At 46.7% G+C, this 25,609-nt stretch overlaps 3 protein-coding genes across 3 annotated transcripts; 1 reads left to right on the forward strand and 2 right to left on the reverse strand.

Annotated features, from left to right (window-relative positions):
• Positions 1 to 67: 67 nt before the first annotated feature.
• Positions 68 to 8,914, forward strand: LOC135919100 (uncharacterized). Its single transcript, XM_065452826.2, has 3 exons — positions 68 to 538; positions 1,417 to 2,043; positions 3,000 to 8,914. Exons 1-3 carry the CDS (start codon positions 475 to 477, stop codon positions 3,833 to 3,835), a joined length of 1,527 nt encoding a protein of 508 aa, XP_065308898.1. The 5' UTR covers positions 68 to 474; the 3' UTR covers positions 3,836 to 8,914.
• Positions 8,915 to 8,969: 55 nt separating this feature from the next.
• LOC135919102 (uncharacterized) lies at positions 8,970 to 19,098 on the reverse strand. Its single transcript, XM_065452828.2, has 3 exons — positions 19,075 to 19,098; positions 14,582 to 15,326; positions 8,970 to 14,520 (listed from the first exon to the last, which is right to left on the reverse strand). The coding sequence occupies exons 1-3, from the start codon at positions 19,096 to 19,098 to the stop codon at positions 14,393 to 14,395; spliced, it is 897 nt and encodes a 298-aa protein (XP_065308900.1). The 3' UTR covers positions 8,970 to 14,392.
• LOC135919114 (uncharacterized) lies at positions 18,789 to 24,400 on the reverse strand. The gene is made up of 10 exons (XM_065452845.2): positions 23,993 to 24,400; positions 23,807 to 23,860; positions 23,686 to 23,745; positions 23,514 to 23,579; positions 23,259 to 23,324; positions 21,159 to 21,227; positions 20,948 to 21,013; positions 20,794 to 20,862; positions 19,432 to 20,176; positions 18,789 to 19,370 (listed from the first exon to the last, which is right to left on the reverse strand). Exons 1-10 carry the CDS (start codon positions 24,293 to 24,295, stop codon positions 19,144 to 19,146), a joined length of 1,725 nt encoding a protein of 574 aa, XP_065308917.1. The 5' UTR covers positions 24,296 to 24,400; the 3' UTR covers positions 18,789 to 19,143.
• Positions 24,401 to 25,609: the final 1,209 nt, after the last annotated feature.

The raw sequence follows: 25,609 nt of genomic DNA on the forward strand, positions 1-25,609 counted from the left end.
TTAGACTACTAGCGCCGTCTAGCGTCTGCTTGGCGGCGACGCCATATTGGACTGTCGTTGATCAGCCTCCGCCGGCGTATCGCTGCTGTTGCGATCAACGAGCAGGGCTAAAAACGTTTGTTGCTTTCCACATCTGTGTTTCTCCGTGTCTCTCCGTGTCTTCGGCTTTCACAGAGTCGTCTTGCCACTTTCGTGCTATTCCGATCAGTGTCGAGAGGCATCGGCTACACATCGAGACGAAAACGTTCCTGCTGACAGCGGCGGTACGACTACGCGCGACTGCCGGATGGCGCCGGCAAGCGTCAGCTCAGCGCTGCTGCTTTCACCGACGATTCTCTGTGGCTTAATTCTCCTCAGCGTCGCTCCTCGCTCAGCGTCCAAGTATCACCAGTGTTGAGAGGTGTCGGTTTAGCAAGGCGAATACATTCCTGTTGTGAGCACCCGTGGCTGTGAATCAGTCCGTGCGATTGCGGAATGGCGTCGACATCAGCCACTGTCGGCTTGCCGCCAGATTCTCAAGCACCCGTCGATATCGGAGGTAAGTAATTGTTTAGGCCACCTAGTCACGGCTAAGTGTGCGCAGTTCATGACGTTGAATGCAGTCAACATCGTGCCGTGCAATGGTACCATTCGAAATGCGGATAGTGCACCGAGGATCTTTTAAATTTGTGCGAGACAGTAACGACTGGCTTTCGAAGCTTTGTCATTGCATGATACTCATTCGCGATGAGCTGCTGGAATCTATGCTCGCAAAAAGCGATCAGGATCCTGTTTTGCCCACTGTGTGTGGCGCCTAAGGAAACTGCTCTAATTTGTTGTATGTTACAAATTACTTGGTGGTTTAAATACAGGGAAAAGCGAAGGTGTGCATTCGCTAGCGAAAACGCTAGCTTGTGCCTACGGGATAAGTGCTTGGTTTCTAGGTAGCCGATTACGTACATTACGTACCGGATGCATTTCCGTGCTGTAAGGTAATTCACCAAAGCTATAAAAACACACTTATGCGTTTAATGTCGATCGGCCGTCCATTCCTCGCTTATGTGCAGAGAGCGCGCGAAACTGTATTCAGGCTGTGGATGCAAGTTCTCCCGAACACCGCTGACCGGATAGCATACGCGCTTACTCAAGGTAAACTGCCAACGCAGGGAAACGTCGAGTACAGTTACCTGGCGTATATGCCTTCCTTCATAAGGCATGATGTACTGTTACTTTTAAGGGCACGCAGATGAGATTCTTAGATGTTAACGTCAGCCGAATTATCACTCGATTGTTTTTGTGTGCTAGTGTGCACGTTTGCATGCGTGCGCGTGCTTCCCAGCATCCAAATTGGCTTCTCTATGAGCACTCTTTTGTGTATTCTTGTATTAAAGACTGAAACCGACTAAAATTGCATACATTTGTTTTGGTTTGTTTCAGACAATAGCACATACAGCCACCCAAATGGAGTCACTGCTTGGTGTGAAGACATGCGGGAGTGGCCAAATGTGAATGCGGCAGATATTATATTTTACCTCGTGAACTCCAAGGCATGTGATTTTCAACAGATCAAAAACTTCAGGGCCCTCGAGTCCTATAACTACGTGCAAAGTGGGTGGGTGGGGAAAGTTTTCACTCACAAGATCTCGAGTGACTTATGTTACGTGAAGGGCACGGTAAGCCCTTCTCAGTCCCTGAATGCAACACCAAGGACTGCTTGGGCGTGCGTGAAACAATGCGGAGAAGTTGTCACAGCCGGATGCACTTGCATGGCCGGGCTAGGAAAAGCCTGTAGCCACGTCGGTGCAATCTTATGGAAAATAGAAATGGCTGTGGCAAAAGGCTATACTACAACTTCTTGCACAGACAGGGCTGCATTGTGGAACAGTGGCACAAAACGCAATGTTGAACCAGCCACGCTTGAAGAAATAACTTTCAAGGTGCAGAAGCAGGTTGTGGATGATCCCCTCCCAAAGCGGCAAAGACCATCATTTGTGCCAATGACCCGAGAAGAAATCCGCAAATTTCATGCTGAGTCACCATTTCCATACCTATTTGATACCCCAGGTAAATAGAATTGACTATATCCTAAATAGCTTTAACACTTCCTCAAATTACTATCATTCTTTGGCATGTCTCTAGACAGTCCTACAAATAAAAGGCTAGAGCACTGCTGAGTGATGCTCAAAAAGACAAAAGTGCAAGCATTAGACCTTAGATCCATGTTTTGAGCTCCTGGTGTATTTCCTCCATCACTGAAGCTGAACACTGACAGCACGCTAAGCTTTGGTAGAGTTGCTGGTTCAGTTCTAGACCGATGTCTGTGGTGTGAAAACAGTTAAGCTTCTTTCAGGACTGTTATGTAAATGAATGCTTCCACTAGTTTCATTTTAACGTAATACGGCAGGAGAAACATGCACTTCACTGCAAGCTAAGAAGTACAAAACACTAGTAGAACAATGTGTAAAAGGTGTGAATTAAACCTGAAGCGTTGGTTCATTAAAAATTAGTTTCGGGGGAAAGACACTCAAACTAGTTCACTGTCCCGTGCCTTGAGAGACAGGATGGAGAGGGAGGGAAAGGAAGACAGAAAGGGGGCTGTAGTGTAAGGCTGCAGAATAATTTCAGCCACACAGATATGTTTATGTGCATGAACAATGCATAGCACATAGGTGCCTTTTTACAATTGCGGTTTGCGCCCTGCCGCGGTGGCTCAGTGGTTATGGTACTCGGCTGCTGACCCAAAATATGCGGGTTCGATCCCAGCTGCATTTCGATAGATGCGAAATGTTGAGGCCCATGTACTGTGCGATGTCAGTACACGTTAAAGAACCCCAGGTGGCCGAAATTATCCGGAGCCCTCCACTATGGCGCCTCTCATAGCCTGAGTCGCTTTGGGACGTTAAACCCCATAAGCCAACCAATCAATCCTAGCTCACCTTTCGTTTGTTTTAAGGCTTAACCTGCAAGGGGATGAAACATGTTGTACCTAATTGATTTGTGATGTCTTATATTTTATGCAGGCACTCTTCTCTATGAGACGTTCCATCCAAGCATGCAGCGGCAAGTGCCTCCACCACCAGCCAATGATGGGAATGAGCATGGCGACCACGGAAACGAAAGCTGTGCGGTGTGCACTACATTTTATGAAAAGTATGTGGCATTGTCACCCCGTGGTGCTGAGGTGCTTCAGTCAGAAACTGCAAGCCAAGCAACGCCACTGTGGTTTTTTTCGCGGAAGCTACGTTTGACTGCCTCAAATGTCAACAAGGTACCGAAAAGAGAGACTACGGGATGCGAGAAAGCAGCCATGAGGATGCTTTCCACCAGCTTTTCTGGCAATGCTGCCACCAAGTATGGCAAACAGATGGAGCCTGTTGCCCGAAAGCAGTTTTCAAAAAAGACTGGGCTTACTGTAAACCAAATAGGAACAGTGGTGAACACTGAGCTGCCGTGGCTTTCAGCTAGTCCGGATGGAATTATTGAAGGAATGGATGCCATTCTTGAAATCAAGTGTCCCAACATGAATGACTGTGTGCCACTTATCAGTAGTGGCAAGTATGATGTGCGGCTAAACAAAGATGCCGAACTTGTACTTCAAGAGAGTGGGCCAAATGGCTATTACAGCCAGGTCCAGTTTCAGATGCTCTGCACCAAGACCCAGATATGCTTTTTTTATGTATGGAGTGTGGAAAATGATGTCATTGTTCAAGTGCCTTTTGATCCCAAGTATGTGTCGCAGACTTTACCACGGCTGAAAAAATTCTATTTTTCAGAGCTACTTCCTCGCTTGTTAGATTCACACACCAGTGGCAAAATGGATATACTTCATCGATATAAGCATATTTGCTCATTATAGTTGAATTCACGCACTTATCGACATTCCTATTATTAGTGAGAAGCTTTGCCGCAATTTGAACAAAGTGACCGTTCCCCTTACCTCTCTTTCTCTGCGTACGGCAACCTCGCATCGAATTCAGCCTTCAACGTCGTGCATAGCCCGGGTTGTCATTCAAAGCGTTATGTATGTTATAGAATTTGTCGTCCTACCTCGTTCCTCACACGACGTTATTCTTGGATGGAATTTCCTATCTGTCAATCAAGCTCTTATCGACTGCGCTCGTGCCGAACTTACGTTATCAGTGCCGTGCTTCGACCCTGACGACCATTTTTCTCCTAAAGTTGTTGCCGCCTCTGACATCGATACCGCACCTTGCTCCGCCGCTCTGGTTCCTGTGTCATGTAACTCTGCTGCGAACTCATCTGTTCTGTTTACACCGTCGGCCACTTGTGTGCGCCGCCGGAACTTTCTGCTTCCGTTTGCTGTCGTCACTTTTTGCGACGGTTCTGCTGCCCTTTACGTCTGCAATCCGTCCGCCTGCCCATCATCCCTACTCCGCGGCGAGTGCCTGGGTACAGCTGAAGCTTTCGATAGCGTTCTCCCGGCCACCATGTTTGGTGATACGGCATCACTTCCGATTTGTTCCGTCACTAATCTTGGCGCGACTGATGCCCCTGCAGACGTCTTCGCTCGTGCCGTCAACGCAGAACTCACACCTGCGCAGCAAACAGAAATCATCAAACTCCTCCAACGTTTTCGTTCCTCATTTGACATTGACCAACCATCCTTGGGTCGAGCATCCGCAGTCGTTCACCGTATCGACACCGGTCAACAAACACCATTGCGCCAGCGTCCCTATTGTGTGTTGGCTGCTGAACGCCATATCATCGACCAGCACGTTGACGACATGCTGGAGCGTGGCATCATCCAGCCCTCCAACAGTCCCTGGGCATCTCCGGTTGTCCTCGTTAAAAAAAAGGATGGCTCTATTCGGTTCTGCGTAGACTATCGCCGTCTTATCCGAATAACGCGCAAAGATGTCTATCCTCTGCCGCGCATAGACGATGCCTTGGACTGTCTGCAGGGAGCGGAATTCTCTTCGTCGCTGGATTTGCGGTCCGGGTACTAGCAAGTGCCAATGGCAGAGGCCGATCATCAAAAGACGGCCTTCGTAACGCCTGATGGGCTATATAAATTTACTGTCGTGCCGTACGGCCTCTGCAACGCGCCTGCCACTTTCGAGCGAATGATGGACACCATTCTTCGAGGGCTGAAGTGGAAAACGTGCCTCTGTTATTTAGATGATATTGTGGTTTCTTTCTACCGACTTTGCATCACACCTCAACCTCCTCGAGCAAGTATTTGCGTGCCTCTCCACAGCAGGACTCCAACTAAATTTGAAGAAATGCCACTTCGGCGCTCGTACGCTTACTATTCTCGGCCATGTAGTTTCAAAAGACGGTATCCTTCCGGACCCCACTAAACTTAACGCCGTATCCGAGTTCCCTAAACCAACCACCATGAAAGAGCTTCACAGCTTCATCGGCCTGTGCTCATATTTCCGACGCTTTGTCGGTAACTTTGCCTCTGTCATTGCCCCCTTGACGCAGCTTCTCACCGGCAGTTCTGACCTATCAGCCTGGTCCTCGGCGTGCGACGACGCATTCCAAGAACTACGACGCGTTCTCACCTCGCCTCCAGTACTGCGACACTTCGATCCCTCTGCCCCAACTGAGATCCATACGGACGCTAGTGGTGTCGGGCTCGGCGCTGTTCTCGCACAACGCAAGGATGGCTTCGAAGAGTACGTCGTCGCGTATGCCAGCCGCATCCTTACCAAAGCCGAGGCGAACTACTCGGTTACTGAGAAGGAATGTCTGGCCATCATTTGGGCTATCGGCAAATTTCATCCTTATGTGTACGGGCGTCCATTTGACATCGTGACCGACCATCATGCCCTATGCTAATTATCTTCACTAAAAGATCCAACTGGTCGGCTTGCCCGTTGGGCATTGCGCCTACAAGAGTACGACATCCGCGTTGTTTACCGCTCAGGCCGAAAGCATTAAGACGCCGACGCTCAATCCCGGTCACCCCTGCCCTATGGTCCTGTCCATTCGTCTATCTCTACCTGCGGTGCCTTCGCCCTCAACATTTCCGACATGCCATCAGAGCAGCGCAAAGACCCATGGATTTCTTCGCTTATTGACTTCCTGTCCAGCCAGTCGCCAGCACCGATCTCTCGGACGCTTCGTTGCCAAGCCACGCACTTCATCATTCGGGATAACCTGCTGTACCGCCGCAACAATTCCAGCGGCCGTAAGTGGTTGCTTGTTATACCCCGACACCTCCGCTCCGACATCTGCGCCACGTTCCACGACGACCCACAATGCGGCCACGCTGGTGTATTAAAGACATACTCTCGCCTCCAGCTTCGGTACTACTGGCGCGGTATGTACCGTTTCGTTTGCCAGTATGTTTGGTCATGCCACATATGCCACCGACGCAAGACGCCACCTCAACATGCCACCGGCCCCTTGCAACCTTTACCATGCCCTGCACGCGCGTTCGACCGCGTCGGCATTGACCTATACGGTCCGCTTCCCAACACTCCAAGCGGCAACCGCTGGGTTATTGTTGCTATCGACCACCTCACGCGGTACGCTGAAACTTCAGCCCTAGCATCTGTCACAGCAAAAGACGTCACCAGTTTTCTCCTTCCAAATCTGATTTTACGCCATGGAGCACCTCGAGAATTACTGAGCGACAGCGGTCGCGTTTTTCTCTCAGACGTCATTGCAGCTTTGCTAAAGGAGTGTCGCATCATTCACCGCACTACCACAGCATATCATCCTCAAACTAATGGGATGACGGAACGTTTCAACCGCACCCTTGGTGACATGATGGCCATGTATGCTTCATCTGACCACTCGAATTGGGATCGCATTCTACCTATCGTCACCTACGCTTACAATACCACCACGCAAAGCACCACTGGGTTCTCCCCTTTCTTTCTTCTTTACGGACACGAACCTTCATGCACTATGGACACGATTCTACCTTACCGGCCAGATGCTTCGGAGTGGACAACTGTTTCTAGAGCGGCTGCTTACGCCGAAGAATGTTGCCAGCTCGCTCGTTCGTTCACATCCCAGGACCAGTGGCGTCAAAAGCTTCGCCACGATTCATCCACTACGGCTAGGTGCTTTGCACCTGGCTCGCTGGTCTGTTTGTGGGTGCCCTCTACTCCTCCAGGCCTTTCCTCCAAGCTGCTCTCCAAGTACCACGGTCCTTATCGGGTACTCAAACAAACATCCGCGGTCAACTACCTCATCGAGCCACTCGAAACGCCTTCCGACCAGCGTCGTCGGGGCCAGGAAATTGTCCACGTCTGCCGGCTGAAGCAGTGCCATGACCCACCTGTGATCTCCTGTCCTTGAGTCGCCAGGATGGCTACTCTTTCGGTGGGGAGTGATTGTACTGAAGGCACTGGGCAGTGGGCATGGTGCTGGTGCATGAGAAGACGACGAGAAGTGCTTGCTTACCCGTTACGATATAGCGCCGACCTGTTTAAGCCTAGCGCTACAACCTATAACTAGTGACCCTTCTGCTAGGCGAACACCCCCGTTGCAATGCACATTGTCGTAGCAAGTGTAAAACCAGGCATCATCATATTCAGCTTGATCACGCCCACTGCAGGGCAAAGGCCTCTGTCGTATCACTCCAATTAATCCGGTCCTGTGCTATTCGCGACCATGTTATCCTCACAAACTTCTTAATCTCATCTGCCCATCCAATTTTCTGCCGCCCCCTGCTACGCTTGCCTTCTCTTGGAATCCAGTCAGTTTAAGGACCGTTTATATTGCCTTCTCATTACATGCCCTGCCCATGTCCATTTGTTCTTCTTTATTTTGATGAGGATGTCATTGACTCGCATTTGTTCTTTGACCAGCTAAGCCCTCTTTTTGTCCCTTAACGTTACACCTATCATTTTTCTTTCCGTGGCTCGCTGTGTAGTCCTCAATTTAAGTTGAACCCTTTTGGTAAGCCTCCAGGGTTCGGCCCCATAGGTGAGCCCCGGTAAGAAGCAGCTGTTATATAATTTCTTCTTGAGGGATATTGGTAAACTGCCATTCATAAAACCAGGCATGTGGGGACATATATATTCTTTAAGTGTCAAGACTATCACTTCAGTTATTTTTTTCGTTCGAGGAAAGTGACAGTCACAACCCACATTGTACACTCACACACTTTTGCAGGCCGTGCTTAATTTGTGATGTGTTTCACCAAGTTTCGTCTTTTTGCAGCAAGGAAATGCTCTTCCCTTTTATGGCATCATTTCGATATTAATTGCCATTATCAAGTGTGTCCACTGCAGGACAAAGGCATATCCCACAAATCAATCCTATGCTATGCCAGCTGCAGCCAATTTGCCCGTGCAAACTTCCTAATCCCATCTGCCTGATTATCTGCCTAACCCTGCTACCATTCACTTCTCTTAGACTGCTATATCTCTAAGGGAACATTGATCGTGTTGCCTTGGAATCGCATGCCATGCCCATTTTTTTCTTGGTTGAGCTAGGGTACCATTATCTCGTGTTCGTTCCTGAACCACTCTGCTCTCTTCCTGTCTCTTAATGTTGCCCCCTATAATTTTCCTTTTCACAGCTCAATGCGTTGTCCATTTTGCTAGCATCCACATTTCTGCCTCAGAAGCGAGTACAGGTAAAGTACAGCTATTATAAATGTTCCTCTCAAAGGATACTCGTAATCTGCTGTTCGTGATCAGAGTGTCTCCTAAGTTCACTCCATATCATTCTTATTGTTTATTTCGCTCACATGGTCCGAATATGCGGTCATTACCTGCCATAAGTACACATACTCTCTTTACCACTTCCAATGTTTTGCAGGAAAGTAAACTGTGGTTCCGTTTAGAGGGTGTTGAAGATTACTTTAGTCTTCTACATAATAATATTTAGAGTCACCAGTTTGCTTAGCCTGTCTAGCTTCTCAGTCACGTTCTGCAATCCATACCTGCCAACCTGGCGAGATAAAAAAATCGGGAGACTTTATTTGCGGCAATGGAGGGGGTGGGCCATTCACTGCTCTAACGTCCGGTGGGACCAGGGGGGGGAGGGGAGGGAGGGGTTGTTCAATCTTTCAAGCAGCGTTCGACGAGTCCTTTTGTAGGGACCTTGCAGTAGCAGACTTTGCTCGCTTCAAAACTTTGACGGAGTAGCTCTGCTCGAAACATGGTCCAGACTGATGGCCCTTCTCTAGCAGCAGGTTTTGGAGGGTTGTGTTGCACTGATGAGTGGAATTCGGTCCTAGTTTTTCGCACCGTGCTAAAAACCCTCTCAAACTCTGCATTGCTGTGCAGTATCTCGAGTAAATTCAGCATCACCTTGGCAACTCGGTGAAACATCTGTTTTCCGTTAGTATTTTTCATTTTTTCCATTCATAGACCACTGCACATCGCACCTTTCTTCATTCAGAATGTCCTCTGGAAAACTGTACGCTTGTAGTGTTGCAAACTCGGCTTCAAGAGCATCTAAAGCATCTTCAGCAGATTTATTGGAATCTCGGGGCAGCAGCTGAGGGAAACTGAATAAAGTAACAAGGACTCGAGAGCGATGCCTCTCAAATAAATTTCAGGTTGGCCACCTCCGTATTCTTCAGAGTTGCATTTTCAAGTCGGAATATGTTCCTCATGAAATCGCACGCAGTGATAAAGTAAGAGCGGACACAAGTTAAAAATTGATCTGATCATGTGAACTAAGTTTCGCTAACAATGCTGCTGTACCGAACTGTACCCAATGACCAGATCACTGTCTGCCTTCTGATTGCGGATATCTTGATATAGAACTTCAAGCGGAGAAGGAGCAACCTTTACAGCAGTTGGCAAGGCAAACCTAGTCAAAAGCTCAGTGAGGAGTTTGAGCAGAACCAACTGCAGAATATGTATTTGAGGTGCCTGTGACTGTAGCTGGCAATGGGCTTTCTCAAAAAGCGAAATCACACTTAAAAAAAAATCCAAAAGCCAAGTTAATGTCAGAGGTCAAAAAATGAAGCAGCCTTTCACGAGTCGGAACAATTTCTTGTCTTGCAGACTCTGTTAACATTTTGGCTTCTTTTGTAGCTGGGGCATCCTTCTCGGTTGGTGCTTTACGCCTGCGACTGGCTTCGTTGGACTTTGCACCTCCTGATGATTCAGGCCTACGAGGAATCTGATAAGACTCTAAAATGGATGGGTGCTGCTTCTTTGATTTGATTTCTTTGAGAGGTTTAACCAGAGGTTGCCACTGGTCAAGAATTCTTGTCAGGCACTTGCCTAGTCACAACAAGTCGGTACATGCTTCAACATTTTTTGCATTTCTACATTGTGCATCTCTTGAAATTCAGACAGCTTGTCCTGGCGTTTAGAGCTTTTCTCCAAGTAATAAAAGATGTCCACAAGAACCTCGCCAAACTTAGCCGGCAAGCACGTGGCTCCTTCTCAGCAGCAAAGTTAATTAGATGGCATGGGCAGCCAATCACAACCAAGTTTTCTTGTTCCTCCTTTAAGACTGCGGCGATGCCGTCTTTTTTCCCTAGCATAACATTTGCGTTGTCGGCACAAGACGCAATGCAGTTTGACACAGGCACGTCAAAGGTTTCCATTGCCTTCAACACGACGTTCCTGATTTTTCGTCCCGTCGCCTCCCCATGGAGTTCCTGAATTCTGAATAACCTACTTTCAATGCGCAAGCATTCCTCGACGTAGTACGTCCCCACAATCGGGTACAGCTGTGCAGTAGTGTTGTTGCTGCCGTCGACCGCAACAGCAAAAGCACAATGCTTGATGGTCTTCAGCATCGTGCTCTGCACCTCTGATGCCATTTCTCCTACAATTGCGCTTGCCTTCGTACGTCCGCATACATAATGCTTCGCCTCGTCGCATTTCGGAAACATTTTCCGTAGAAGAGGCCCGACGTGGTCGCTGACACTAAGGGGCAGGTTGTGTTCGACGAGGATTCCCGTAAACAGGCCCTCCGCACGTATGACACTGTCATCGCAGTTGTTCCGAAGGAAGTTCACCATGTTGCCTTGCTGCTCAGCGTTGCGAACATAGCTTTGATGCTTCGCCGTGGAAACACGAAGTTTCACGTCGCCTTTGCCACCGTGCGACACAATGGCATCGCATCCACATGTGCAAAATGCAAAATGTTTTATTGATGCCAAAAAGAACGGAAATTTGGAAGTATATGACAGTAAAAAACTTCTGCAGATACCTTTTCTTGGGCTTTGGTAGCACCATGGTATCAGGCACACAATAACTTTACACGCTGCGCCGCACACAGACGGCATAGCCAACACTAATCACACACTGTGACACATACGTAGCAATAACAAGATGCACAATGGAGGAAGGCATGCACAGGCATACATGAAATGCAAGAGCGACATTGGCTCTGGCTTTGGTTGGCCTTCTAAGCACCGTAATTGGCTGCTTAATTGATGATACCGATGGTGCTAGTGCAGCCGTTGTTGGTGATGCCGACTATTACGATGTGGCTGGAGATTCCGCGGTGCCGGTTTTGCAAAAACCATTATTGCGCGAACAGAGACCGCTTTTCGGGAGATATCATGCAGTGATCGTACAATTGGAAAGTTCAGTAAAAAATCGGGAGTCTCCTGGGCGAATTTTCAAGCAGAAGGTTGCATTGGAAGTGCTGTCCTTAACAAATGAAATGCTAAGAAAACAGACAATCTTAAGGAGGCCAATGTAATAGCTACTGGAAAATTAATAGAAGCTACTTTTGTTAGCAGTTCCACCCGCCGGTCCACATGCCGTGAAGCTGACAGCCCAATATTAATTATTCAGTCTGCCCGAGTTGAAATCGTTTTACTGTTCGCGTTTCTTTTGTTGAACACCGTACAGTAAGGTACCATGACAGTTCACTCGGTACCAGTACATTCACATAAGCTGCTTCACAAATATGGCAAAATAAGTGTTTATAGTCGAGCCTGTCAATGAACTGATGTAAGGAACTGTGAAATGATTACTTCAGGTTTTAGAAGAAATTAGCTGCGTTAAAGGTTTTTGAACCATGTGCAAACAAGATAAAATTCTCGCACCAGTGCCCAGTATGTTGGCGTGTATGGTGCCCATTACAGTCATGCATAAAGTTCACTTTATACGAAACAAAAATGTGTACCAATTACTTAACACAAGGACAAATCAGTGAATTCCTTTTCAGTCATTTATGCCTTTATGCCTTTTTGCCTTGCTAATGAAGTTATGTGCAGATATTCTGACAAATTATTGAGCATCTTAGTTGATGCCAACTGTGTTTTTGTACATTTCCTCCTCTCTGACAAATGTACCGTAATTTGTGTGCCTTTGTTGCTCAACTGTATAGACGAGCTTCATGCTCAACTTTCAAATGTTGGCGAAGGTCCCTGGCACATTGAGACTAGGACTGCTGTTCACAGGGGTGCCCTGAAACTGAAGTTGGAAAATTAGATTCTAGTGTAACAGAGTGATGAAAATATATGTATACTCGAGGTGCTTCTTGATAAAAAAGGAACTGGAGCAAACCTTCAAAATAAAGCACTTTATTGCAAAGTACCACAACTGCACTATTTTTACTGTGAAGCTGACAGCATTGTTCCTTCAACTCTCTGAATTTAACAGGATGTGAAGCAAACTACTCCTTTAAATGTCTCACATTGTGCCAATGGAAATTTCTTTGCAAGTGAAGGGCAAAAAAAAAACCATTGCAACCAACGATAACAGACCCTATACTTCAGTTGATCCAGCAGGAAGTCATGTACAGAAAGTTATGCTTTTTATTGGTATTCTATAGGCCATTTCATCGGGCGAGGAGGATAGGGCGCGCGGAGGGCCTTTCCTCCTCTCTGGCTTGGGTGATCCGGCGCGGCGCTGCTTGAAAGTATTGCTGTCGCGTGCTGCGGAACGATTTCGAGATGTTTTAGATCTTACTTTGTGAAATTTACGCCATGTCCGTTCATATGAGCTCGTCAGAGGAGATTTTCCGCGCATCGGTAACTACAGTAGGCTGAAATATCTTTTCGGGGCACAAAAATCTGACGCGTTTTATCAGCTGCGGTGTACGCACATTATCAGTCGCGGAGTGTGTATGTGTTGTGAACTATTTTGCATATATCGGTTTAAATTCGACAAAGAGAACCGGTGTCTCTGTATTAGCCGCATGAAATGGTAAATCTGTTCAATATCTGATCGCTTGGAGTAGGGAGTAAAACATAAAGCTTATAAGAGCGCATGCTCGTGCACGGCCAACCTAAGGCAACCACGAAACATCTAAGCGGCGGGCGCAATCAAATATTTGTGATGCACCGGCATCGTTCTCGCGCATTTCAAGTCTAGTACGCTTCAAATTACCATATGTCTACGCTAGCCTTCCTGCATGAGGCCGATGGCGCTGCTCAAGACAGCGATCACTGCGGTTGGTGAACCAGCACAGTACATATGTAAGCTGTGCGCTTCGACATTGCCTTTTTGGCCTGCATACAGCCATAATATATGAGGGATCGCATAAAAAGAATGCGATGCCTATTTTTGAGGACAAAATTTCCGTAATGCGTGTGAGTGCATCGTTGAGAAAGGAATGAACACAACCGAAAAAAAAACTCGGTTATCATCCTCTTTCTCGAAAAAGCAAGAGAAAACGGGCTAACGCCGCAATAGGGCCTCGCATAGTCACGCCGCACGTTTATATATAACCGCTGATGCGATATGCTTGGACCATTCGGTATATAGAAAAAAGATATATGTAATCCAGCACCTACCACTGCTTGAGACGCTCGTGCAGTTCGTAAACAGTCCCTTTGCTGGACAAGCGTAATGCGGACTGTAAGGTATGTTGCTATCACTTGCCAAAACTATTTTATTCAGGGCGGAAACCTCATTCATCGAACCAAGTAATCACGCAATGTAACCTGCAGCGAACAGTTTGAACGCTTGTCAAAGTATAACATCACAGCTCCTATCGTAGTAGAACGGTGTCCACGCTCACGCCGTTACGATCGTCGCGTATGTTTCATGGCTCCTAAAGTGCAGCATAGAAATAGAGGATAATACTACAATAAGGTCACGTTAGTGACTGGAATATTCAGAAATACACAATTGATCTCCGAGGCTGATTGTAGGCTCAAATATGCGCGCACACATGGCGCTGCGTGTTCCGCTCACCTCAACGCCAGCATAAACTCCGGCCATGACGCATTAAACCACTTCAGCACGTCTCACAGAACCATTTACCACGTAGAAAATGCACGTTATACTAAACAGACCGCATGACCGCGAAAACAAACGCCAGAACCTGCCGCCGAGCGTATACCTGCCATGCGAAAGACCGCTTTCACCCAAGCCAGTATGGCGCTGCTCATAGGCGGTGCCACTGCGTTCACAATATGGCGGCGCCTACGAAAAAATGGTCTATATAATTCCTTGATTTCCTTGTCTATTTTATGTTTTCTGGTTACTAGACACCCTGTTGAATGAGAGCAGGTTTAAGGTTGCATAACCCTGCACAAATAAAAACCATATCGCTAAATGTTTGTTTTGATTTGATTGGGAGTGCCTGTCTTGATCCGGTTGATTGCACGTTCCACATGAATGCGGACAGATGCAATGCGCCTTGTGGTGGTGACCTCCTTTTCAGTCAACTGCTTTTTTCCTGCAAAACAAAATGTGACATTGTATTTGCTGAAAACTATGCCAGTTGCATCAAAAAATACCTTTCGTGAAGGCTGGCGTGTTTAGCCGGACACCTTGCACAAGTAGCTCGTCGTCAAGGGAGAAACCTCGGTCCGCCATTACTTCATCACCTCTCATGAAGTAATCTCCAATGCCACTCTCCCTTGTGATGAGCTTGTCCGAAGCACGTCCACCATATGCCTTAGATACGAACATGATGTGCCCGTTAGGGGCAATAGCCACGAGGAACTTTATAGTGTTGTGTGCTTTATAGCTACTAAACGTCTGTGCCCTGGCCATTAGCTTCTTTGGGCGCTGCAACATAACTTCAGTGCAATCAAGAATGCACGTTGTGGAACCATATCCACTCTCCGTGAAGGACGCTGGCATGCTGTCCTTGATGTCTTCTCTTGGCAACCAATTGACAACCCACTTCATTACTTTGCACAGCACTTGAAACATGTAGCGAATGTTGTTCCCCACAGCAGAAACTGACATCTGGAAAATTCTCCCTAAATGTCCGTACAGAAGACCAAGACGAAGCCTCATAAGGCACATCACTAGCTGGTCAGCACGTGACAATATGCTTGCCTTTTTGGCCAATGTCGACACTGCTTTCACAAGGTTGTTGAAAGCTGTTTGCGAGATGCCCGTATAAAACAAAATGTCATCAGCAGAAAGCTTCTCCACAAATGAAGTTTTGTGTAGCGCAATCTTGGGAAGTTGCGCATAACAGTGGTCCTCATAGTTCACATTCTCCCACTGTGTTGACTTGTGTTTTTGAACCTAAAAAAATAAAAGGTAGGATGTCAGAGTCAAGGCACCAAGCTTTGTGTTTTGAGTCGTTCAACCATACTCAGAAGAGCTGAATGCAAGCGATTAGAATCTTAGTGAACATCTTCTAACAGCCCAAGTTCACGGTCCGCCTGAAGAATAGGGGTTTCTCCTGAAGAAGCGAATTGCGGGCTGCATCCCAAGCCGCTGGTGTAGGAGCGATTGTGTTGTCTTACAGCTGCTTCTAAAGAGCATTTCCAACCACCAGGGAAACTATCGTACATCCTGATGTATTGTTTAACATCTCGTATAGCACGCTCTGCAAGCCCATTCGCTGCGGGATGGTATGGCGCACAGAACTGGATTGATATATTATGGTCTCGAGCCCATCTTGCTAGCTTTTCGCTCTTGAACGCTGGACCGTTGTCACATACAATTGTCTTGGTTGTCCTAAACATATCCCGTTCGAGAAGGGCGATGACACTATTCGCACCTTCTTTTCCTGCCCGTGCCGCGACCATCCTGGTGCATTCATCTATGGCCAGAAGAAAAGCTTGCGTTTTTCGGACTCCTCCTCGTTTCTTATTTAGCTCAGCGAAATCCAGGTGTATAACTTCAAAAGGCACGTTTGAGTGGCAAGGTATTATCATGGCGTCCGTAGGCTGCTTATATTTCACTTTGTTGATTTGACAAATGTGGCATGAACGAACGTATCGATTGACGTCGTCTTTCATGTGAGGCCACGTAAATCTCTTGACTAGCTTGTTGTAGGTGCGCCAAAATCCATCGTGTCCTCCAGATTCTGGGCTATCGTGGTACAAATAAAGCACCCTGGAAACCAGCGTTGGCGGGACTTGATAGCGACCTTCCCTAAAAATCAATTGTTCAGTGCCTTACCACAATTTAATTTCATTGATTTCTGCCGATTGTTCGTTGTTGGCCTGTATCATCAGTCTAGACAATGCATCTGCATCAGTCAAAAGGGGCCCAGGTCTGTGGGAGATGGTGAAATCGAACTGCTGCAAATAGTTCACCCATCTGGCGATACGTCCCTTAGGTTGGGTCATATTCAAGAGATGAGTGAGGGCTTGGTGATCGGTGAACAAAGTAAACTTCGCACCTTCTAGGTACGTACGGAAGTACTGAATTGCTTTGAGGACTGCAAGAGCTTCCTTTTCAGTAGTGGTGTAGTTGACTTCAGGTGGCTTGAGGGTGTAGCTGTAGTAACCTACTACGTGTCGCTTTTCTCGGCCGGATGCTTCTGGACATTTCTGGTACAAGACTGCACCTGTCCCATAGTGTGAGGCGTCGGTATTCAGTTCAAAGGGTAAAGTGAAATCTGGTATGTGTAGAATAGGGTCAGCAGATATTCTGTGCACCAGATCACGGTAGACTCTCTCACATTCCTCATTCCACTCAAATGGAACTTCTTTCTGTGTTAGGCGCGTGAGGCATCTTGTTTTGATGGCAAAGTCTTTTAGGAAGGGCCTGAAATGTCCTGCTAATCCCAATAATACACGCAATGAGTGTACGTCATATGGTTTTACCAGTTGGGATATCCTCTCGACGGACTCTTGTTTCGTGCTTTTGGTAGTCCCATCAAAGACTCTTCCAAGAAACACCACTTTTCTTTGAAAGAACGCACTTTTCTTAAAATTAACCTTGAGGTGTGCCAAGCTCAAGGCATTTAATACCTGGGACAGGTGTGCCTGATGCTCTGTCTCTGTTTTGGAGAAGACGATAATATCGTCTATGTACACGTTACAAAAGACACCTAGGAAAGGCTTCAGGACTTCGTTCATAATCTTCTGGAACCATGCTGGTGAGTTTTTCCAGCCGAAAGGAAGCCGGTTATACTCGTACAGGTCGAAGGGCGTGATAAAAGCAGTGTACATTTTTGTTTCTTCGGTTAGCGGGATCTGCCAGAAACCTTTGCACAAGTCAATACGTGAAAAACATCGGCAACCACCTGTCTCATCTATAATCGTGTCTATCTTCGGCATGGGAAATGGTATAAGATCTGTCTGTCGGTTGAGAACCCTGTAATCTGTGCACAGTCTGAAAGTTCCATCTTCTTTCGGCGCAATAGTTATGGGAGAGGCAAAGGGTGACACCGAAGGCCGGATTATATTGGCGTCTAGCATCTCCTGCAATTCCTTCTTCAACCATATCTTGCGCTCTCTTGACATGTTGTAAGGTGATTTTCGGATTACGGTCTTGTCGGTGAGTTCGAAAGGCACCTTGTGTGACGTCATCGCCGGTGGATAGCTTCCTATGCATACTAGTTCAGGATAGGTCGTTGCAATATCCTCCACGCAATTGACAACTCGCAGGTTATCCTTTCTATCCGGCTGTGTCTCTTGCCTTGATAGTCCTTCCACTAAAACCGCATCGTCCCAGTATACGTTGATTTTTAGTTTCTTTATATCTGGTCTGGATAGCAGAAAGTCATACGTCACCCCCTCAATCACCAGTACTTCACTCGCTATTTCATGACCTTGGAACTCGATGTTTACTGAGGCCCACTGATTATGCATTGTCACTTTTCCATCGTAGCCTTGCACCCGTAGTACTCTTCCACTATGCAGGTGACTTGCATCTACCAGCTTGGCATTTATTATAGACAGAAGCACCGCTGTCAACCAAAGCCATCATGTGTCTGTTTCCCACTTTCACAGGGATGTGAAGTAGGCTAGAGCAAGTTAAATAAACAGTCTCAGTTGTGGTCATCGGGTCGGACTGATCACCCTTGTTTATCAGTTTTTTTTGTCGTCGGAGCCTCTTCAGCGTACGAAAGTAGGGGAACAGGGTCGCTGTCGATGTTATGCACCCGACCTCTGGGAGCGCGCCAACCCAAGCTCTCTGTGCCGCCTGCAAGGCGGCGCGGGTCTCGCTGATTACGGCTTGACCAATCCGTGCCGGACCGTGTGAAGTGACCGCTTGAGCTAGCGTTTATATTTTCTTCTGAAGTAAATGATATGTTGTGAAGGCACTCCAGGAGCCCGTCCATAGTTTTAGGTGACCGTAGTTGCACTTGCTTCAGGACTTGCGCGTGCAGTCCGTGCATTATTAGTGCTACTACAGCAGACGGAGGAAGCATAGGCTCGGCCAGCTTTAAAAGGCAGCATTTGTCAAAGAAATACTCTACGAGGGAGCCTTGCTTGAATTTGAAATTAAGCGCGGCGTCCCACCTTTGCACTGGGTTGCTTCGGAATGTCGTCAAGAATTTTTCTTTCCACTGATTCCAAGAGTTGCCAGCCTCTTCAATAATGTGCAAATCATACCACTTCCGTGCAACACCGCTTAAGTAACTACGCATGTTAGTAATCTTGTCCTCATTAGAGTGCCAGTTGTTCTTTCCAGCGGCATATTCATAGAATTCAAGCCAACCTTCTGGACTTGATGACATGCCGTCGAATGCATCAGGTTCTACAAATTTAGTCACTGGCTTCTCAGCGTTTAAAGAGCTTATAAGCGATGTCACCAGCTGGTTTTGTTGCGAAATCTGTTCTTGTTGTAGCCGAAGTGCTTTCAAAACGAGGCTCACCTCTTCCGTCGACGACTGTGATCCAGAGTCCTTCCGACGCATCAGTTGAAGAACTAATTCGTCGAAGATCACCAGAGGCAAGTTCACGTTCACAGCACCCTTCCGACGTAGTTCATCAGGGTCCATGGAAGCCTTCTCTAAAACCAGGTTCATGAGTTCTGCCGAGTTGAGTTGAGGTGAGCGTATACCTGCCATGCGAAAGACCGCTTTCACCCAAGCCAGTATGGCGCTGCTCATAGGCGGTGCCACTGCGTTCACAATTCCTTGATTTCCTTGTCTATTTTATGTTTTCTGGTTACTGACACCCTGTTGAATGAGAGCAGGTTTAAGGTTGCATAACCCTGCACAAATAAAAACCATATCGCTAATTGTTTGTTTTGATTTGATTGGGAGTGCCTGTTTGAAGATTCTGTAGGTCTTGATCCGGTTAATTGCACGTTCCACATGAATGCGGACAGATGCAATGCGCCTTGTGGTGGTGACCTCCTTTTCAGTCAACTGCTTTTTTCCTGCAAAACAAAATGTGACATTGTATTTGCTGAAAACTATGCCAGTTGCATCAAAAAATACCTTTCGTGAAGGCTGGCGTGTTTAGCCGGACACCTTGCACAAGTAGCTCGTCGTCAAGGGAGAAACCTCGGTCCGCCATTACTTCATCACCTCTCATGAAGTAATCTCCAATGCCACTCTCCCTTGTGATGAGCTTGTCCGAAGCACGTCCACCATATGCCTTAGATACGAACATGATGTGCCCGTTAGGGGCAATAGCCACGAGGAACTTTATAGTGTTGTGTGCTTTATAGCTACTAAACGTCTGTGCCCTGGCCATTAGCTTCTTTGGGCGCTGCAACATAACTTCAGTGCAATCAAGAATGCACGTTGTGGAACCATATCCACTCTCCGTGAAGGACGCTGGCATGCTGTCCTTGATGTCTTCTCTTGGCAACCAATTGACAACCCACTTCATTACTTTGCACAGCACTTGAAACATGTAGCGAATGTTGTTCCCCACAGCAGAAACTGACATCTGGAAAATTCTCCCTAAATGTCCGTACAGAAGACCAAGACGAAGCCTCATAAGGCACATCATTAGCTGGTCAGCACGTGACAATATGCTTGCCTTTTTGGCCAATGTCGACACTGCTTTCACAAGGTTGTTGAAAGCTGTTTGCGAGATGCCCGTATAAAACAAAATGTCATCAGCAGAAAGCTTCTCCACAAATGAAGTTTTGTGTAGCGCAATCTTGGGAAGTTGCGCATAACAGTGGTCCTCATAGTTCACATTCTCCCACTGTGTTGACTTGTGTTTTTGAACCTAAAAAAATAAAAGGTAGGATGTCAGAGTCAAGGCACCAAGCTTTGTGTTTTGAGTCGTTCAACCATACTCAGAAGAGCTGAATGCAAGCGATTAGAATCTTAGTGAACAGTAAATCGGAGCATGGTTGAAACGCATGCACTTGTGTTCTAAGCCAGGTGGTCTTTAATGTTTGTGTGTTCTCTCGCACTACAACCTGAAGTAAATCAGTTCTGAAATGGCTATACGCACATGGCATATTTTGGTGTGTTACTCCACATCCATTCCCCAACTTAGGAAATTTTAGTTCAATGTTAAGGGCAAATAAACATGGTACATTGAAATGTTTACTTTTTACAGCAAATTTTTTTTTTGCAAGCAGCAGGCATGGTTCTTAGGAACCAGTGTGTGTGACAAAGGAATTGTGCAAAGTTTTTGTTTTTGGTACATGTAGGCTGCACTGAAATCTGACAAAAGTTGCACGAGCTTTTGCGCACCACATTACTGTTGAAAAGTGTTAAATGTAACAGTCGGTCACTTTTACATTTAGCAGATGGGACCATTAACAAAAATGGTTGTGAAGACACTACATTATCTAAATGATGTCAGTTAAGTGTGGCAAGCAATGTTTCACTCACACTGCTTGTACACTGTACTTGAGGTCTTGCGGTGATATTGGAGTCAGCAGCAGCCATGGTCTGTGTTGTCTGAAGTCACATTTGATACATGAATGCTTAACCACCATTATAAAACAAACAAATATGAATGAAATGGTGCAATTTTCCCCCTCACCTTGTCATGGTGTGTTGGTGGCAATCCTGCTTCAGCACTAATGCTGGTACTAGGTGTTTGTACCATCTGAAATAAGTAAAACAGCGAGTTTTTCGTCTGTAGGAACAGAGAACTTGTTATTACTGTCACAACACAGAAATATGGCCCATGTGAAATATAGCCCCCAAATCTGGGAGTGCAAGTGGATTCATGCAGCCATTACTGAACTCACTCTGGCTGCCTCGAAGCACGCCTTTGTCTGTGGTACACAGGCAACAGAACTGCCCTTTGTCTGTGTAACCTGAAAGTAATCAGCATGATATGAGGACCTTGCAGTAAAAAAAAATTGCTTTTCATAGTACAGTGTAAGGATAAAAATTCTGCGGATTCTAGACTGTCAAGTCGGCATTAAGTATGCTGTGTGTTAAGCTGTGCCTACTCAGGTCCTTCCTCAGGAGACGAAGTATTGTATGTTTGCGTACTACCATAGTGTAATGAAGTCATGCAGATTCACATGTTTAACTGCAGTTACTGTTATACACTGACAGTTCTGACCGTGGCTGCTCCTTTCTTTTTTTCTTTCAACCTGTCTTCATATCCCTGTAAAGTGCAATGGTAATAAATATATATTTTTGCCACAGTTGTTCGATCATCATCATTATCTTGCCCAGCCAAACTACACTTCCTGCAGGGCACAGACCTTTCCAACTTCTCTCCACTTAACACTGTACTGTGCCAGCTATGGCAAACTCGTACCCATAAGCTTCTCAGTGTCATCTGCCCACCTGACTTTCTGCTGCCCCCTGCCATGCATGCATTGCTTATCTTGAAATCCAGGGCGATACTCGTAATGACGAACAGTTTCTTACCTTCGCATTACATTCCCTACCCACACCCATTTCTTAGTCTTGATTTTTGATTAACTAGGATGTCATTAACTTGCATTAGTTCTTGATCACTCTGCTCTCATCCTGTCTCTTAAGGCTGCATGTATCATTTTCCTTTCCATAGCTCAGAGCATTGTTCTCAGTTTGGGTGCAACAACGCTCCGTTAGCCTCAATGTTTCTGCCCCATAGGTGAGTACCGGTAAGGTACACCTGTTACATAATTTCCTCTAGTGCCATTCATGATCGGATAGCACCTGCCATATGCACTCCAGCCCACTCGTAGTCTTCAATTTTGCTGTCATGATTTGGACCTGCAGACACATCCTGCCCTAATTAAATCACCCTTGTCACTTCCAATGCTTTCGCTAGCCACCGTAAACTCATTTCCTGCTGGGGCTGCGGAACACCAATTTTCTGTATATTTATACCGATCATTCTGCTTTGCCTGTGTCGTCAATCGTGCTTTGCAATTCATCTTCTGCATTACTTAGCAAGGCAATGTAATTGGCAATATCATAGATTACTAAATCATTCTCCATTACTTTTATCCCTAGCCCAAGCATTTAAATATGTCTGGTAAACATGTATAAAAAATTGGGAATATTTTGTACACCTCTCTGCCTGATACCCTGCTTTTTTTTTTGTGGAATTTTGTGACTTTCTTTGTGGACGACTACGGTGACTACCGGTGCAGCTGTTGTGGATACTCATGCTTTCATGTGCTAATTAGCACACTTCATAATGGTAAAAACAACAAACAAGTACACAGCACTTAACGATAAGGACTGGTTTCTGCTTTGAGGTAGAAAAGTAATGCAGCTTTGAGCCATACAATAAGAACCAATTGCATGGCTTCATTGGTCATCCTTTTTTTTTCAAGCGTCATGTTATTGTAGTTGAGCAAACTATTAGCTGCAGTGCAGATACAGTAACAACATCCTCAACGATTTTATCTGTGGCAATTAAAAAAATCACTGGAGCCAAAGTCAACGTCATTAATGTAGTCCTCAGAAATGAATTAAACAGAGTATGAACTCAGGCGATTGTGTACAATATGGCAAGTCATAAATTAGCTAGGGCATTCACTTTAGATCCCATTACAAAATCTTAGTACGTGCAAGCGCTGTACAGAGCAAAGTTTGGCCTGCCTTGTTTAGGAAAATTCTCGGTGCAGGCAGCAGCGCAGATCTTATGAGCGGTTTAACGTCCCAAAACCGCGCATGCATTGCGAGGGACGCCATAGCGGAGGGATGTGGTTTATTTCTACCATACGACTTAGCACAACAGTGGCCTCCATCGATACGCGGCCGCTACGGACGAGATTCGATTCCACGTCCTTGGGCACAGCAGTCAAACGACATGGCCAGTTAGTCACCTCGGCGAGTCCAGTGGCACAGAAGCCATTTGAATTTTACAGCATTGTTAATAAACTGTGGGCACATACCTCGGATAAAGCAGCAGAGCAAAGCAGTTGCAAGCCAGCATTGCAACTGTCATTGCTGTGTTGTACCTGCGAAAAATGCATTTCGATATGTGTAGTACTTGAAGATGAACATAAACAGATATCAAACGCGCTTCGGCGCGTTTCGAAAAATCAGCACAACAGTCAAACGATATGGCCAGTTAGTCACCTCGGCGAGTCCAGTGGCACAAAGTCATCTGAATTTTACAGCATTGTTAATAAACCGTGGGCACATACCTCGGATAAAGCAGCAGAGCAAAGCAGTTGCAAGCCAGCACTGCAACTGTCATTGCTTTGTTGTACCTGCGAAAAATGCATTTCGATATGTGTAGTACTTGAAGATGAACATAAACAGATATCAAACGCGCTTCGGCGCGTTTCGAAAAATCAGTCTGACAGTCGTGCATACATTCGTCAGAGGAGGACTGGGAGACGGGGCCGCCTGTGGCACAAGGTTTTCTTTTGCTCTCTGGAAATGAAAGGGGAACGCTTATTACCGATGTTATCGCGAACACAACGTGCGAGCCTACCTTCTTCGGCACTTGGACGTCTTGTTTCGTGATGCGCCGCCGCCCCTTCAAGACCTACGATTAATTAAAAAACGACCACTGTCATCGCGCTTGCCCATAACTTGACCTTGTTGGCTCATATTTGCATATTTATAGCCCATCTAAACGTTAGGGGCTGACGATGGAGACCCACACAGCGCATCTTACCTTCCTCGCGTATCCGAGCTGAAGCATTGGCTCTGGATTCTCAGATGTCCGCTTCCCGTCGACAAAATGAACCGAGCAGACGCGCGACGACTCCGTAGGGACGAATCCCTTACGATTTACAGCGCTAATCCAGCGATGCTTCAGTACCGCGTCGGCAGGAAACCGATGCAACAGGTACATGTTGCAGCCGCAGTCCTCTTGCAGAACATTGTGCGTGCTGCACTGTACTTTTCTTGCTGCATTGCGCTTCTTTTGGTTGTTCGAACAACCGTACACAGCGCAGTGCTGCCCGGACGTTTGCATAGCCTGTGCGGATAAGCTTAAAATCGCGAGAACTTGGTGCAGTCAATGCGGGAACAACGTGCATGCAGCGTGCGCGACAGTCCAGCAAGAGAGGGCAACTATGAGACGCTAGCTACTCTCGCTACCGGGGGCCTAATATCCGTTTCCTAGTCTCTGGTTCGAGGCTTCCGGCGCTGGGTGCACGCACGTGGCAGCAGACGACCCCAAGTGGAGTCCGCTGCTGCCACGCATGATGACGTCACAAAAAGAAAACTTACAAAAAAATACATGAAATGCTAACATTATCGTTTTGTTGTTAAATACACTACGAATAAATAAATAAAGCATTTATATTGTGCAGCGTTTTAAAATCGAAAATGACTGTCGGCGCCTACACGCGTGCACGCAGAGGGAGGACCGTTGCGATTCCTTGTGGCTGTGTGGTGTGTACAAATCACTGAGTAATATCGGCGAGTACGAATAACGTTGCCGTTACGAAGCTACAGAAGCTTCGAACGAACTGTGCTGCATCCACGAAACAGCACGACATGTCGCCTCATTTGGACTGTCGGTTTTGAAGAGTCGTGGTAGCACAGCGCCGACTGCATATGGTGCCGACACGGATCATGCATATTGCAGGGTGTGTCGTATGTAGCGATTCTTTAAGTTGTGTGTACGCCTTCTGGCAAAGTCGTATGCCTATTTGGCCTTGGACACCACGTCGACACACTGCTCTCGAGCTCGAAAACGCAGAAGTGGTGCGCGTCGGCATTGACGTCGATGTAGGGTGCATACACATTTCCAAATCGCTGTGCAAAGTAAGGGCGCCTTTTGTCGATGAGCAAAGTGCGTTCAAACATTTCGCGCCGCCTTACGCACGCAGAAGCCTAGTAACGAAAGCCTGGACGTGAAACGTGAATCTAACAGAAAGGCCTGTTCCCGCCTGAAGGCAATGTCAGCAAGTGTCCGTGACGAGTGTCAAGTGACTCACACGAGGCTGGGCGTTGAAAAGTGTCTCTCGAGTGCCGCTGCTTCAGTCTGGCCAGGGCCCAACCCGCTTTCGTGAACCATTTGAAATGCCCAGTGTATTAGTTGCTATAGATTGTGGTGCAGCGAGACAGCCATTCCATAGCAGCCATGAAAATTACCTGTGGAAGTAATAGTAATGCGATAGGCTTTCGTGGTGATTGTCATTATGTATCACATGCCTCGGAGTGCGATCATTTACACCCTGTGCTTGTGTTTAGATGAATGCTTTATCTTCTGAAGATACGGTACAGCACCTGGATCTTGAGTGGATCTTTCACTGTGCAGGCTATGCCAAAACCTCTCTAC

This window comes from Dermacentor albipictus, chromosome 1, assembly GCF_038994185.2.
Source record: "Dermacentor albipictus isolate Rhodes 1998 colony chromosome 1, USDA_Dalb.pri_finalv2, whole genome shotgun sequence".
Lineage (NCBI taxonomy): Eukaryota > Metazoa > Arthropoda > Arachnida > Ixodida > Ixodidae > Dermacentor > Dermacentor albipictus.